The sequence below is a fragment of the Apodemus sylvaticus genome, chromosome 11 (genome assembly GCF_947179515.1).
Source record: "Apodemus sylvaticus chromosome 11, mApoSyl1.1, whole genome shotgun sequence".
In the NCBI taxonomy this organism is placed as follows: Eukaryota; Metazoa; Chordata; class Mammalia; order Rodentia; family Muridae; genus Apodemus; species Apodemus sylvaticus.
Genome location: NC_067482.1, coordinates 26058097 through 26073476, shown reverse-complemented (window position 1 = coordinate 26073476; position 15380 = coordinate 26058097). Strand labels below are relative to the sequence as shown.

Here is a 15380-nt window from a genome sequence, read left to right as displayed (position 1 = left end):
AACATCATACTAAGTAACTCAGTCTCAAAAGATCAATCATGGTATGCACTCACTGATAAGTGGATATTAGGCTAGAAACTTTGAATACCCAAAACATAATCCACCTATTAAATGATGTCCAAGAAGAACAGAGGAGTGGCCCCTGGTTCTGGTGCAGCAGTATAGGGGAATACCAGAACAGGGAAGTGGGAAGGAGTAGATGGGGTAACAGGGGGAGGGAAGAGGGCTTATGGGACTTTCGGGGAGTGGGAAGCCAGAAAAGGGGAAATCATTTGAAATGTAAATAAAGAATATACCAGATAAAAAAATTTAAAAAAAGAATTAATTTTATTTATTAATTTCTTGATTGGTTTTCCTGAAAAAAACCCAAATCCTATTATTAGTATATTAACCCTAAAATATAAATTTTACATGTCTTCTCATTCTTAGTTAAGTGGCTGTTTATTCTTTAGCTATAGAAAAAAAGAGCCACATGATCATCTTTTTTTAATCTATTATATTTGTTAAATGTTAAAGGTACTAATGCTTAGGTAGTATATTTTCTCACTGTATTATGCATATTTATTAGTTAATAATAGGTGATTGATAATTTAATACTTGAAGACCAGCTGGGAAATGTGTTGAAAACACTGATGGAAAGTTTTAAAGTACCTTAAATAATATGTTGAAAGATATCATTCAAGAAAGTTAGTAGTTCTCTTCATTCATTTTCTAGTTATAGTCATTCTACACTTCATAATACCTGGGAAAATCTCCAGCTGTGCGTTTTGTGATATTACATTTTTAAGTTACATTGCTCACCACATGGCTAATTTTATCTATATCATATGTATATCTATTAACTCCCTTTTCCCCCTCTGTCCTTCTCATTCTGTCTCTGTGTCTCTAAATCTGCCTCTGTCTCTGCCTCTGCCTCTGTCTCTGTCTCTGTCTCTGTGTGTGTGTGTTTCACCAGAGTAATAGGCTCAGTAAAAATCAAAATTTAGAATAAAAATAAAAATAATTATGAGGTATGAAGTATACAAAATCTATAATATGACTCCTCTAAAAAGTTTGACTTGATGCAACATCACACAGGCAGGACACATATTGTGCATTGAATGAGAACATGCCCAGTAGACTCAGATGTTTGAACACATGGTCCACAATTAGTAGAGCTATTTGTGGGACTTAGGAGATGCAGCTTTTTTGAGGAGGTGTGTCTGTTATTCATGCTAGAGGTTGATGTGCCTTCTTCCTTATCACCCTGGCCTTGCTTTATGACTCTGCCATGGTGGGCTATTGCGTGCTGAGCTCAGATTAATGCTTTATTCCATTGATTGCTCTGGTCATGGACTTTCATCAAAGTAACAGAAAAGTAACTAAGACAAAATATTAATCTATTTCAGTTATCACTTATGCATGCTGAGTTGCTCCTTAATGTGTGGGTACAGTCGGGAAGGGGAACACAGGTGATCTTCATGATGACACATTATGATAGCTTGGAAGATCTATAGATCCAGAGAAGTGATGAAATTATCAATAACTTAGTGTGTACATAACTTTTGCACACTTATTTACAAAGGAGTTCAAAGAAATGAAATAAAAATCTCGGGAAATTCTCATTAATCCCTGGCTCTTGTACTTTAGTTTTCTGAAAGGCTAGGGAAATTATGCACATTGTTTTCTGATACATTCTTATGGAAGTGTATCCAATATCCTGATTTTTACACGAAGCTTAAAAGATAGTATGTAATACACAGTATGTGAAAATATGTACATACAGATTTAAATAAAAATTATTTCTAATTATAGGTAAGAAGAGGCAGAGAATACAGAGTAATAACAATCAAAGTATAAGTGGCCATCAACTGGACAATGGGGGAGGGACACATGAGAGTCATTCAAAGGACAGTAGCTCAGAAGGGATACCAAAAAACTACCGCGTAGTAAATATAGAGAATGGAGTATTGAATTCCTAAAAAAAAACCCTAGTGCTTGAACATGTCTCAACCAAAATCATAGTTGAGATTTTTACTCTCTGTAATTATACAGCATCTAATCCTACTTTGATTATATATGTATAATATATCTTAATATATTATACATATATGCATAATATTTATGCATATATATATAATGTTTTGTATGCCTTGTTCCTAGAGTTTTAGGCTATTGTAATATTCATCACTAGTAGAATATATGTACAAGTAAACTGTTATTATCAGGAGGTTTCATAACTTCTCTTTTATAAAAAAAACAATTTTAAGATTAAATTATGAGATTAAATATTTTTCATAGTATATTGTACGTAAATATACACTATTAAGTTTATTTAAATGTTGATATGAAAATTAAGTACTAGAATCCAATTTCTCAATTTTTAATTAAACTCAAACATGCAATTTTCTTTATATAGAAATAAATAAATAATTTCTACCAATAAGATCTTTTTCTTTATAAAATCTAGTGGGGTAGCATTAGGGAACCTGTTTATCACTTAATAAAAATTATTTACGTAAATCAATTACAAAGGCTTTAAACAGAAGCAAATTTTGTTTCCTCCAGGGCGATGTCATATGAGTTTGCTAAAACTGTATTTCAATAATAATTCCAGTAGTTATAACATTAATCTAATAACTACACTCTCATTTTTTCTTTTTTGACAGTATTTTCTTTTTCATTGAAAATTAAAGAGCTTAATAAAGCATAAACATAGACATATTCACACAAGTACACATGAACACGTGTGCACACACACATACATATAGTCACCAACACATACTCCCACACATGTAACATTTCACAATGCTCATGTGTGTGTCTTTTATAACAGAAAATCGATAGTGGCAATTCATATGTGCACACACAAACCATAGTTTTGTTCCCTTATTCAGCATTAATGTGTCTTCTTTAGGACAAGAGATCTAAAATCTTTTGTTGAAGCCCGAGGTTATGTTGTATGAAACTAAACAAGAAGTGGTCACCAAAGAGCACTTCAGAACCATTTTCAGATTCACCATTCCAAGATTCTGACACAGATTTAATTTTTACTTTAGGAAATCAGATTGGATCCCGGAAGCACCATTTTCTTGTCAAATTCAATGCTAAAGAAAGCTCCCTGTAGAATTTCCTTAGAAAGACTAAAGTAGCATAGTTCAATAAAACAAGTAAAAGGTAAATGGGAATAATTCAATAAAGCACGGCACCTGGGGGAACGGAGTCTTTAAAAGCACGGTTTAAACATTTCTTAAGATGCTTGATAAATCAGCCCCCGGTGGACCAAAGCAAGGAAGCGAGACACACAGTGTTAACCTACAGACCTACCATTATAGCATGGCAGAGGCCTCCTACCTGAAGGGGTCAGGATGGGAGAGACAGAAAGGATGGAACTGACAGCAAGCCCCCGGAGTCTATCGATCCATGGACTCTCTTCTGGTAACCATTACATAGACAAGAGCTGACAGTAATTAAAATGACTTACACACTGGTGTGGTTTCAAACTCAAATCTTCGACTGAAGACGCCATAGCCAGCTGCCGTACGTGCTCGAATTTGGAAGACATACACAGACGCAGGTTTCAGGCCCTCTGCAGTAATAGTGGTCTCTTTAGACTTGATAATTGTGTAGCTGGTCTCTTGGTCCTTGAATTGTTCATGAAACACATGAAGAAAAAAATCAATGCTCAACACATGATATACTGACAGCAAAACTGAAAACTCATAGAATGGACCAGAAATCAGACTTTCTATTATACTGGTGTTGAAAACAAAGCCAAAGATCTATTTCGTATCCCGGAAGCATTTTTTTTTTTTTTTTGGATTTTGTTTTTTTTCGAGACAGGGTTTCTCTGTATAGCCCTGGCTGTCCTGGAACTCACTCTGTAGACCAGGCTGGCCTCAAACTCAGAAATCTGCCTGCCTCTGCCTCCCAGACTGCTGGGATTACAGGCATGCGTCACCAACTCCCGGCTAACCCGGAAACATTTTTGTTGCTTGGAAATATTTCCAGAAGTTAAAACTGTTGGTGACATTGTATTTACAGATATATGCCCTGGCAAGAATAAATTTCTAATATTTAATAATATTACAAGCATGTTTAGTTGTTAAGTGCATTTCTGGCCTTCAGCAGACTCAGGTTCAGTTCTCAGCACAAACAAGATGATAAATAACCACCTGTAACTTCAGTTTTAAGAGGTTTGATGCCATTTTGTTAAGTCTTGAGGCTCCTGCAGTCCCATGACACACATGTGAATATATCCAGACACACACCAGATACATACCCAGAGACACATCCAGACACACACACTCAGCTACCACACACACACACTCAGCTACCACACACACACACAAACACACACACACAAACACACACACACATAACTGAATCTTTTAAAACACTGCAGGAGAGCTTTGCTGAGCAGATTGCATTTTTCTAAGACTATGTGCTTGCTCCTGTAAGAATGCCTTCCTGAAATGCACCTACATATTTATTCATCTTACATAATGTTGAAATTATCTCCTGTATATTCATGTTAGATGTAAGCTTTTTATCTACAATTTAGATTTTTAATTATATTTCAGGCTTGTGAGATGAAATAAGTACTTCCAACACACTTGAATTTTGACTGATTTAATCTAAGCAGGAAGCAGTAAAGAAAATCTCAAGAATACAGGACCTTATTTTTTCTTTTTATGAAAGATCCTGTTGTGGAAAAAATCTAGTAACTTAGTGGTTAGAAACAGAACAGAAAAAAATTGGAAGCTAAATAAAGAAAACATGCTCCTATTGGAGAGACATCCAAAGTCATCTCCAACCCTGTGGCCTCTCTGCATCTGAGGATGATCGGCAGCAGTTACCATGACACTGATCACAGGCTGACATGCTGTTACAGTAGGATCACTTTTACTTTGGAATAGGACCTGTTGCCTGAGTGTCTTCATCAGAATGCGGTAAGAATGAAGCAAGAAACAAGCATAAAGGCAGATCCAATGGCTATTCAACTCATCCACATTCCACACAATCAAGGTAACTTCTAACTACTCTGTTTTACCATTGTACTGGCTGGTTTCTTGTGTCAACTTGACACCAGCTGGAGTTATCACAGAGAAAGGAGTTTCAGTTGGGGAAGTGCCTCCATGAGATCCAGCTGTGGGGCATTTTCTCAATTAGTGATTAGGTGGGGAGGGCCCCTTGTGGGTGGGGCCATCCCGGGGCTGGTAGTCTAGGGTTCTATAAGAGAGCAAGCTGAGCAAGCCAGGGGAAGCAAGCCAGTAAGAAACATGCCTCCATGGCCTCTGCATCAGCTCCTGCTTCCTGACCTGCTTGAGTTCCAGTCCTGACTTCCTTTAGTGATGAACTGCAATGTGGAAGTATAAGCTCAATGAACCCTTTCCTCCCCAACTTGCTTCTTAGTCATGATGTTTGTGCAGGAATAGGAACCCTGACTAAGACAACCATCAATACTATATAAAATATAAACCTGTAAGCACACTTCCCTTAAAGCAGCTAATCAGTCCTCATTCACATACCTCATCCTACAAAGTTATTATGGACATAGTTATATCCAAATTCACCTCTAAATAGATTCTAATAGAAATGGGTTTTCTGATTCTTTCTGGGCTGGTGTTGATGTTTTGTTTTGAATAAACAGATTAAGAGCTTAAGCTGTAAATTGTTGAGAAGATCCATCTAGGGTTTTTTTTTTTTTATAGTGGAGTTAAAGCACAAAATTAAATGTCAGAAGATGAACCTTAAATACCAATTTCTTTATCCATGAGTCCTTCTTCTGCTACTATCTATTGTGGTGGCATTAGGAGAACAGCCTGTCTCCTGGCACTAGAGGAAAACCTGTCATTCCTGAGGTGTCTTGAACATTGTAAACAGCTTTTTGTCATTTATTGCAGTTACCGAGAGTTCATAGGATGTTCAAGTTTATGACTGAATAAACCCAATTATATTAGTCACTATTTTCAATTTTGAGCCTAAATACCATAACTTCTCAGCAATATACTTTCCAGTTTGGCTATGATTGTAGCAATAACTTTGAGTAGAAAATGATTCAATATATTTGCTAATATTTTCATCTCTTTGAAGAAAGTTTAACTTTGTGAAAATAAATCTAGCAAAGAGCTTAATATGTATTTCCTATGAAGTTGAGTTTCTTTTCTTATAAACATAAAACAATAAAGATTTTAATATAAAATAAGAATAATGTTTTAACAGCACAGGAATGTTGACACTTGAATTCCAAATGTATGAATGACATGCACTTATAAGACTCCAGACTTTAGAGTGTTCTTATTTAAAGTGGAAATGAAAGTCTATCAGTAGAGAGGAAAATCACAACACTATAAATGGATAACTTTGAATACTTGAAAACTTTTATGGTTGAAACTAATGTAGAATGACAATAAAATACATCATGTAAATATATTGATTTTTTGTGTGTGTAAAAATAAACTCATTACACAAAATGTCTAGGGGTATTTGAAATAATGCATGACCCACCACCAATTCCAATAAAGATGACACTGATTTTATGATGAACAAATCTTAGTTGTTCTATATCTAAAATCTGATTGCCCTCTGTTGTGTTGAGTTAGCTCAATACTATATTTAAAAAATAATTTAATAAAGACTGTATATAAATGATGAAAACCTATTATTACACACTGCTAATAAACTCAGTGTTATAGAAAATTTATTTTCACTTAATCCCTTAAATCCCTGTAGCAGTCTAATTTTCATTGTATCACAATATATATTTATATATACTTTTCATCAATCCCAGGCAGCTGGCTGTCAAACCATTGGTCAGGGTGGGGGTGTTTACTCCATTGGTGTCCCAGCTGAGCAAAGTAGCTACATCACCCAGCTGCTTCATGAACACTGCTCACATGTAGTGAGGGAGGGCCCAGCAGAAGAAGCCAGCTGGCAAGCATCCTGCCAAGGGGAAGCTTCCCCTCTTATCCTGCCTTTAATTAAGAGATGGCAATAAGCCCATCACCAGGCCAGAGCAGAGGAGTCCAATGACCTCTATTAAAGCAGGGCAATGGTGGGGAGATGTGCCAGCTGGCAGATATACGTGCCCTGAATGGCTGTGACACCTGTGGCTGGCCAAAAGCCATCCAATAAAAGAGTGGTGTCACTCTGAAGTTTCCAAATGAGCTCTGGAAATCGACCAAAACCCCCACCTCAACATGGTATAAGGGCTCATTATCTCTTCCATTCTAGAAATGTTAGGCAAATCTTTATGTGGATATGAGAATATTAAACAATTTGATTTGATAAAAGTTCAGGGAACTAATAATATTAACAAACAGAATTTATAACTTCTATTAAACACTATATGTATTGTTATATTTAAGAGTTTACAAATGCAAACTATTATTACTAGTGTTTTATATTTTACCCTTATCAAATAGAAAATTTTCCTAAATCATTATATATATATATATATATATATATATATATATATAGCATGTGTATGTATATGTTTAAGCTATTGTATGTATTGTATGTATTCATGAATACACGGGGTCACATTTGCATTGTGCACATATATTTGAAGACCAGAAGGCATTCTCTCAGTGGAATCTTCTAAAATGTTGTCTACTTTCACTGAGACAGTCTCTCATTTAATTAAATCTCAAAATAAGCTAAACAAGATGGTCTACCAGGAAACTCCAGAGGTCCTCACGATATGCCCCAGAGTACTGGGATTGAAAGCACACATCATCACACCTGGAACTGTTACATGGATTCTAGGTATCAAAATCAAGCCTATGCCGTTTCAGCAAGTGTTTTTCCAACTGAGATATCCACAGGCTCCAAATATCTTATTCTCAATTATTGAGGTAATAAAACATATAAATATAGCATTATATTCAAATTATTAAAGAACAGATCATGCTGAAAGTTAGATAACTGAAAATAAATTTTATTTTGAAGAAAAATACTCCAGGACATGAATGAAGTTCAACAGAAATAACAACGGAAAGGAACTCTTCCCAAGTTACATTTAATATCTGCATTCTAACAGAATCAGCAGCTTAAAGAATGAAAGACACAGACATCTTTCTTGATACTGAATCTTGCACATAGGCTGGTAACTCATAAAGACAAGGTTTCTACTCAGGGAGGCAGGGAAGAAATTCTAGGTATAAAAGCACAAATAATGTTAATTAGTCCATGTCATTGGTTGAATAGAAGAAAAACCATGTAAACATATAAGCGCATGTTAAATGTATTAAATATATTAAACTGTATTTCAGTAAAGATAATGACATATAATCATTTACATAGTTTTTGGTGTAAGGATATCAATCGTTTCAACTGTATACTTTTAACATGTTAAAAATCCATTTTAATGAAAATAAAATTTGGATATATAAAATGTTTATTGTGAAAGTTAGCATATGTTTCCTTGTGTGTAGTCTACATAGCTCCACACTTTGTAGATTAGTCATGCTTACAAAAACAAATATGAAATGTGTCTTAGTCAGGGTTGCTATTCCTGCACAAACATCATGACCAAGAAGCAAGTTGGGGAGGAAAGGGTTTATTGAGCTTAAACTTCCACACTACTGTTCATCACCAAAGGAAGTCAGGCCTGGAACTCAAGCAGGTCAGGAAGCAGGAGCTGATGCAGAGAGGCCATGGAGGGATGTTACTTACTGGCTTGCTTCCCCTGGCTTGCTCAGCTTGCTTTCTTATAGAACCCAGTAGAGATGGCACTACCTACAAGGGAGCCTCCCCACTTTATCATTAATTCAGAAAATGCCCCACAGCTGGATCTCATGGAGTCACTTCCCCAACTGAAGCTCCTTTCTCTGTGATAACTCCACCCTGTGTCAAGTTGGCACACAAAACCAGCTAGTACAAATTGTAATCTTTTTTTCTTTCTTTTCTTTTTTTTAAATTTTTTTAAAATTTTATTCAATATATTTTTTATTTACATTTCAAATGATTTCCCCTTTTCTGGTCCCCCACTCCCTGAAAGTCACATAAGCCCCCTTCTCTCCCTCCCTCCCATCCCTTCCCACTTCCCTGTTCTGGTTTTGTCTTATACTGCTACACTGAGTCTTTCCAGAACCATCTTAATTTTACAAATCATTATAAATGCAATGTGTTCATATTTCAGATATCTGGGATTAAAATGCAATATCTCAGAAAATGGGAATCAGTGTGACTACTATATTTTACCACATCAACTCCAATTTTGCTGACAAACAACTCTATCAGCCATACTGCAAAATAATTATATCTCAAAGGTTCTCTCTTCAAGCATTTTAGTGCAGTCAATGCTTCTCTTTTTGGTTTGGATAACTAGGCACCCAGGAACAGAGTGAGAGAGAACAAAACGAAAAAATTATAATGGGGCATGAATGGAGTTGACTTAATGAAATCAAGATCTCTAATTCCCATTTTGAAACTGGCTTGGTCAACCATCTAAATTCTTGTACTCTTTATTAGAACTCAATTTTTTTTCTAAATATATCCTATTAGGTCTAAGCCACATAAAATTACATTTAGATGGTGACTTCATTATTTCAACCATATATGCCAGTCTATCAGTAGAAATTATAAACTAACTCTGAGCTGCCAACAATTTTATTCTGCTATCAATAGCTTATTGCTTACAGGGTTAAAAAACAGTAAGGGGATAATAACAGTTGTGTGTCCATATGTTTGATTTTTAAGTACAAACTTAAGACATAAGTTACACAAAAAATAAGAAATCATAAAAATGAATTATGTAAACAAAACATTTCCAGTACATTTTCCTCAAAATTTAAAATCATAAACTGTGTGTGTGTGTGTGTGTGTGTGTGTGTGTGTGTGTGTGTGTGTGTGAATTTTCCATACTTTAAAAGAACTGTTTCTGTGGTGAGTTACTGGTCATAAGTACAAATAGTTTTGCTTATATACTATTACATTTACTACTGAAAATCAAGTTAAATGTTCAAATGTTCACTACTCTTTCAAAATGTCTTATTACATTTTATATATAAATATATATCCATTTTGAGTGTTTGCCTAGTATGTGTGCATGTGTGGAGGAATGTGCACACATGTATATGCCTGTGGAGGCCAGAGTTTGAGGTAGAGTCATCCTGAGCTTTCATCCACCTACTCAATGTGGTGGTCTCACCAACATCACTAGGTTGCTTAGCAGCTTCCTTAGGGACCCCCATTACTGTGCTTTCTGATGCAGAAGTTTCAGGTGGCCACCACACCCACTTGACATTTGTATGGGTTCTGGGAATGTAAACTCAGTTTGGTATGCTTGAAGTGAAAGGATTTGTAGACACTGAGACGACTCTCCAGGTCCCAACTTTTTCTTTTAATGTGAAGTCAATTAATCTGACTAAAAGGCCTTATCCACATGTATCCACCACAGAATGTGAAAGGAAGAGTTCACTGTAGGCATTTGAAGTGTGACTGAAAAAGAGGCTTATATTGATTTACACATAAAAATACAACATCCCCTTGTACTATTCTAGAAGTGAAGTTGTTAAAGTGAGAAGACAAAAAGAAAAAGAGATTTTTATTGTCTTAGTCCCACCTTTTCAAAGTACTTGATTTCATACTCCAAGATGATCCCATTGGGACGATCTGGCTCTTGCCAAGAAAAAGAAATGCTGTTCTTTGCAATCTTCCCCTTTTTCACATTGGTGACTGGAGAAGGAGCTGTAAGAGAGCACAAATAAATAATAACATGGTTAATAGAGCAATGAAATTACAACCTACTCTGAGTAGCTGTTAGGGTATAACTTTATTACATTATTACATTTTTCATTTATCCTGGAAAAGTTATTTTTCTGGTGAAAGCTGTTAAAGAATGTTAATATTTAAGCTGTGGGTAATTAACTAACACTCCTGATAACCATGTAATAGAATTCTTCAGTCTCCTCAAATGTGGACAAATAATTTTACTTTATAGAATGTAGATTCCTGATGATCACATTGCTTTAGAAAATGAGTTTCATAAAATCCAGTGTACATTCAATATGACATGGTTCCAAATTGTATAGATTCTCTATCCTGAGTTTCTCTTTCAGAAATAAGCATAGTATTTGCTAGATAGCATTTTTTATTTGCTAGATTTTGTTTTCAAATATTACTGATCTTTAATATGTGTTATTTAGTGTATTAGATGTTAAAATTAAATTATTATAAAAGACATTTAAGGTATTATATAAAGCATATTATAATCACAAAAAATAGTAGATTTATTTCTATTTCCCCCATTTATTTCATTACGAATCATTCTTATGGTGTTTATTTATATCTACTAGAGTACCTATTAGATAACTATTTCTAGTGGAAATAAAAATAATGAGTATATTCCATCATTACATATGAATCCATGAGCTCACAAAACATTTAAAACTTAGCCAAAAATCCATATTTATCATGTGTTGAGATATTTTTTCAGGATCCTTGGATATAATGAAATAAGTTAACATTTTTCCTAACCTAAGCATCAATATTGTTGCTGTGAGAATGTATAGAAGTAAATGAAAAAAATCACAATGGGCTAAAGAATAGTGTTATCTATGTGCTGATATTCTAGAGAATTGGTTTTGAGACTTGAGGATACAAAAAGTTACCACATGCTTCTTTTTTTTTTACATAAAGGTGTACTACAGTCACATCTCACCTAAAATCACATTTTGGCTAATAATAAAACTAAATATGAACTTAGTAATCCATAAAATTATATAATCCATTGTGGTCATGGATATGCTGTGTATAATATGATATAATGTTTCACATAACTAATCCAACTAATGTCACAGAGTACAATTCTCACTAAGCAGAAACAAACATGTTTTTGCAAGGTTACTTATGATACCTAGTATAATGTAGAAGCCATGTTAGTATTTCTTAGATATCATTGTTTTATGAACTAATAACTAATGAATAAATTCTATATTCAGAGTATCCACAATTATCCTGCAAATGTTTCAATATACAAATTAAAAGTTGAATATAAATATAAAGAAAACATTTACATGGTCTGTCTGTGTGTGTGAAATGTGGATGGATGAGTTGAGGGATGAGAGATTAGTCAATAGTGGTTTTTAATATGATTCATGCCTGCAATAAGAAGTACTGTATAATCAGAGACAAAATTCTGAGTAGAAACCCAGTGAGGTTAGATATGTGTGTGTGTTTATTTATACACAAATACATGTGCTAATATGTTAAATAGAATTATGTATATGACATTATTTGTAATGCAGTACATATTTTTATTCTATTTCTTAATTATCTAAAGGAACATTTAAATTAAAATTAAAAATTTGGCAAACTTTTGAAGCCATAATAAGACATATTATACCACTTTAAGTCAAAGTAAGGAAATAAAAAACAGCCCAAATCCTAACAACCAAGATGCAATACTTTGTTATATATTTGCATCCATCAAAGTTCATCACAAACTTCCTAGATTTTGAAAAATGTTTGATTTAGAAAACATCAAGATTTTTAAATTCAGCTCCTGGAGGTTATAACAGAACTGGAGCTCCATTCAGTTAAAGGGAGAGAGGCCACAATACAAGGAGAAGGAATGAGGAAGACACATTTTTTTGTTTTTAATAAAACCTCAGATATAAATATCTTATATATACCTACAGTTATGCAACATAAATGTGTGCACATATATCCCATATACAATATATATTTTTATCATACACACACACACACACACACACACACAACACACACACAATCTTAAAGGAAGTTAAGCTACTTGGGTTTAACTCCCAATGAGAACCATAGACTAATAAATCTCCAAGAAAGCTTGATAGAAATATTGATCTTCAGAACAATATATATTACCAATGTAGCCCTTGATTGACACTTAGAAGTTGTGAATGGTGCCTGTTACCGAAGATACCACATGTTTAGAACACAAGATTTATATGATTTGATTTGGATCTGACCTAAAAGCCTTTCTTCCTGTGGTCTAACTAATATAAAAACATTATTCAGTCTGCCAAGGGAGGTAACAGTAATGATTTCTACCAACCTGTAACACCTATGAAACACAAAAATTTACCAGTATAAAAAAAGGTGCAAAAACTTACACTCACATGTTGGTAGCAACCACTAGCTGTCTAATTGCATTTAAGGCCTACGTAATTGGGGGAAAATCAAGCTTGAAACTGGAAACCAGCCTGTTAGTTACATCCTAGATTATAGCCATTTGGGAACGGGGGTTCTACTACTACCACTTTTCTAGGCAAGCATAATTGTTTACTGCATTGACTCTTATTTATGGTTATGCCTACAGATAAATATAGAGAACAACCTCCTTCAATGAAGACAGTCTCCTTTATTAAACATTTTGGGATATAGCATAATTAATTTCTTTTTTCCCTTCCTTTCTTCTAAACACTCTCATATATCCATCATTGTTCCCTTTCAAATTCATAGTCTTTTTATTTACTGTTATTAAATGTCTGTATGTTCATATGCAAACTTACACATTCCTAATCGTAACCTACTCAGTTTGCATAATGATACTTATATGTATGATAATGAACTGGCCGTTTGGTATTATATAAATGATTTGTGTAGTCTTCCTGGGAAAGATTATGTCTCCCTCTCTTAGCATTTCTTAGTTTCCTGCAGTTCTTTGTATAAGGTGAAGCCCTAGGAATTTTTCTTGTCTACTTTAGCAAGTATATTGTTGTTTTCCATGTTAAGCTTATATTTTGACATGTTGTTCAGAATTCATGGCTCTAACTTTCTTAGGAGATTCATTCTCATAAGCAAGGACACTGATCTGAGTCTTACAATTTTCAACCCCATTTTTTGCAATGGTTCCTGGGCCTTAGATGTTGTAGTAATTTGTAGATCCACTGGGACTGGTTGAATGACCACTGAAAATTTGGTGTATATATAGACTACAGAATATTATTCAGCTTTAATCAAAATTAAAATCAAGAACTTTGCAAGTTTAGAAAATATTGCAATGGGTAAATTAATCCAGACTACAAAAGAAATATGCCACATTTTCTTTCTAATTAGAGGCACTTAGCTCCAAATATTCAGATGTGAGAATATATCCAGGAATAACTGTATAACAGAATATAAAGACAGATCAGTTATGAAGCAATAGAGAGAAGAGTTGCAGAGTACAAATTATGTCATCAAGGAAATATGAATAGGAGGGCTCTTTAGGGAGAGAAGAGAAATGCATAACAAGGAGGAAGAGAGGTAAAAGTAATAATAAGGATGTCTGAAAAAACCATAAGTGATCATAGTATTAACCATTTATCTAAAAACCTATAATGCATGTAACAGCATAGATATATACTTGTATACTTTTAATGATCTTTTCTAATCTGGGCTGACAATGTAATCTCTCAGAACCCATGACCAGTCAGCCAAAAAACTTCAATACAAGAAGTACTAGTTATTTTGAACATTTTTGGTCAGGGTTATACTAGGATTTCCCAAATCATAACAACCTTTAATATTGTTTTGGTTGTTTCCAGATGTTAAAAGTAAATTCATTTTGCTGAAAATACCATGAGCTTCAGAAACAGGCCAGAGAGGTCCTTGTGCTGGAACTGAACTCTTCATCTCCTCCCTGAGAATTAGCTTTAATGGTATCAGACGACAACTTGTAAGCTCTCAAAGGACAGATGCAAGAAATAATTATACACAGTTATGTTGCTTATGAGTCATATTGATGACAAGCACATCAAAACAACCCTATGGGTGCAGTAATTGGACTTAAGACCTACTAAGCAAGAGGGAGACCTTGCCTGGTGTTGAAAACCTAGCTAACTACTTAGTGCTAGTAAGGTCATGATGTTGGAGGAGAACCTATAACCACTACTTTACTAAACCAGCATAATCCCTAATGACAAACTAAATGTTTATGTCCAGAGATAATGAAGTCTTCTGTCTTCCTCAAGAAAACTTCTCTTTGCAACAGATGGTGACCACTATTGGAAGTCACAACCCTTAATAATTCTAACATGCTTTCTACTTCAGCTGATCTAGACTGTAGAAAACCACAATGGTAAACAATGCTGAAAGCCACAGATCATGAGAAAGCAACTCCAGCGTTAACATCCCAGATCCTGTTATATTATTGTCAACAAATGAAGACACACTGGTGGTCTGTAGGAGCTGAAAGGGTTTATAGCCCCATGGGAAGAAGAATGACTTTGGACACCCAGACACCCCAAGACTCCCAGGGACTGAACCATCAACCAAGGGGTACACATGGTTCCAGCCAAAAAATGTGGCAGAGGAAGGCCTTGTTGGGCATCAATGGGAGGAGTGGTCTTTGGTCAGGTAAAGGCTCAATAGAGGCCTCAACAAAGGGAAATGGGCAGGGGTGTGGGAGGGAGGTGGGAGTGTGTTGGATA

General features: G+C 34.8%; 1 protein-coding gene across 9 annotated transcripts in view; it reads right to left on the bottom strand.

Annotated features, from left to right (window-relative positions):
- Positions 1 to 15380, bottom strand: part of Epha5 (EPH receptor A5) — a 356777-nt gene that overhangs the window by 101132 nt on the left and 240265 nt on the right. For all 9 annotated transcript variants that reach the window (XM_052198455.1, XM_052198457.1, XM_052198456.1 and 6 more), the window contains 2 exons: positions 10550 to 10674; positions 3464 to 3623 (listed from right to left, as the gene is read on the bottom strand). In XM_052198455.1, the coding sequence (XP_052054415.1) occupies positions 3464 to 3623; positions 10550 to 10674 (285 nt within the window). The remainder of the gene's footprint in view (positions 1 to 3463; positions 3624 to 10549; positions 10675 to 15380) is intronic.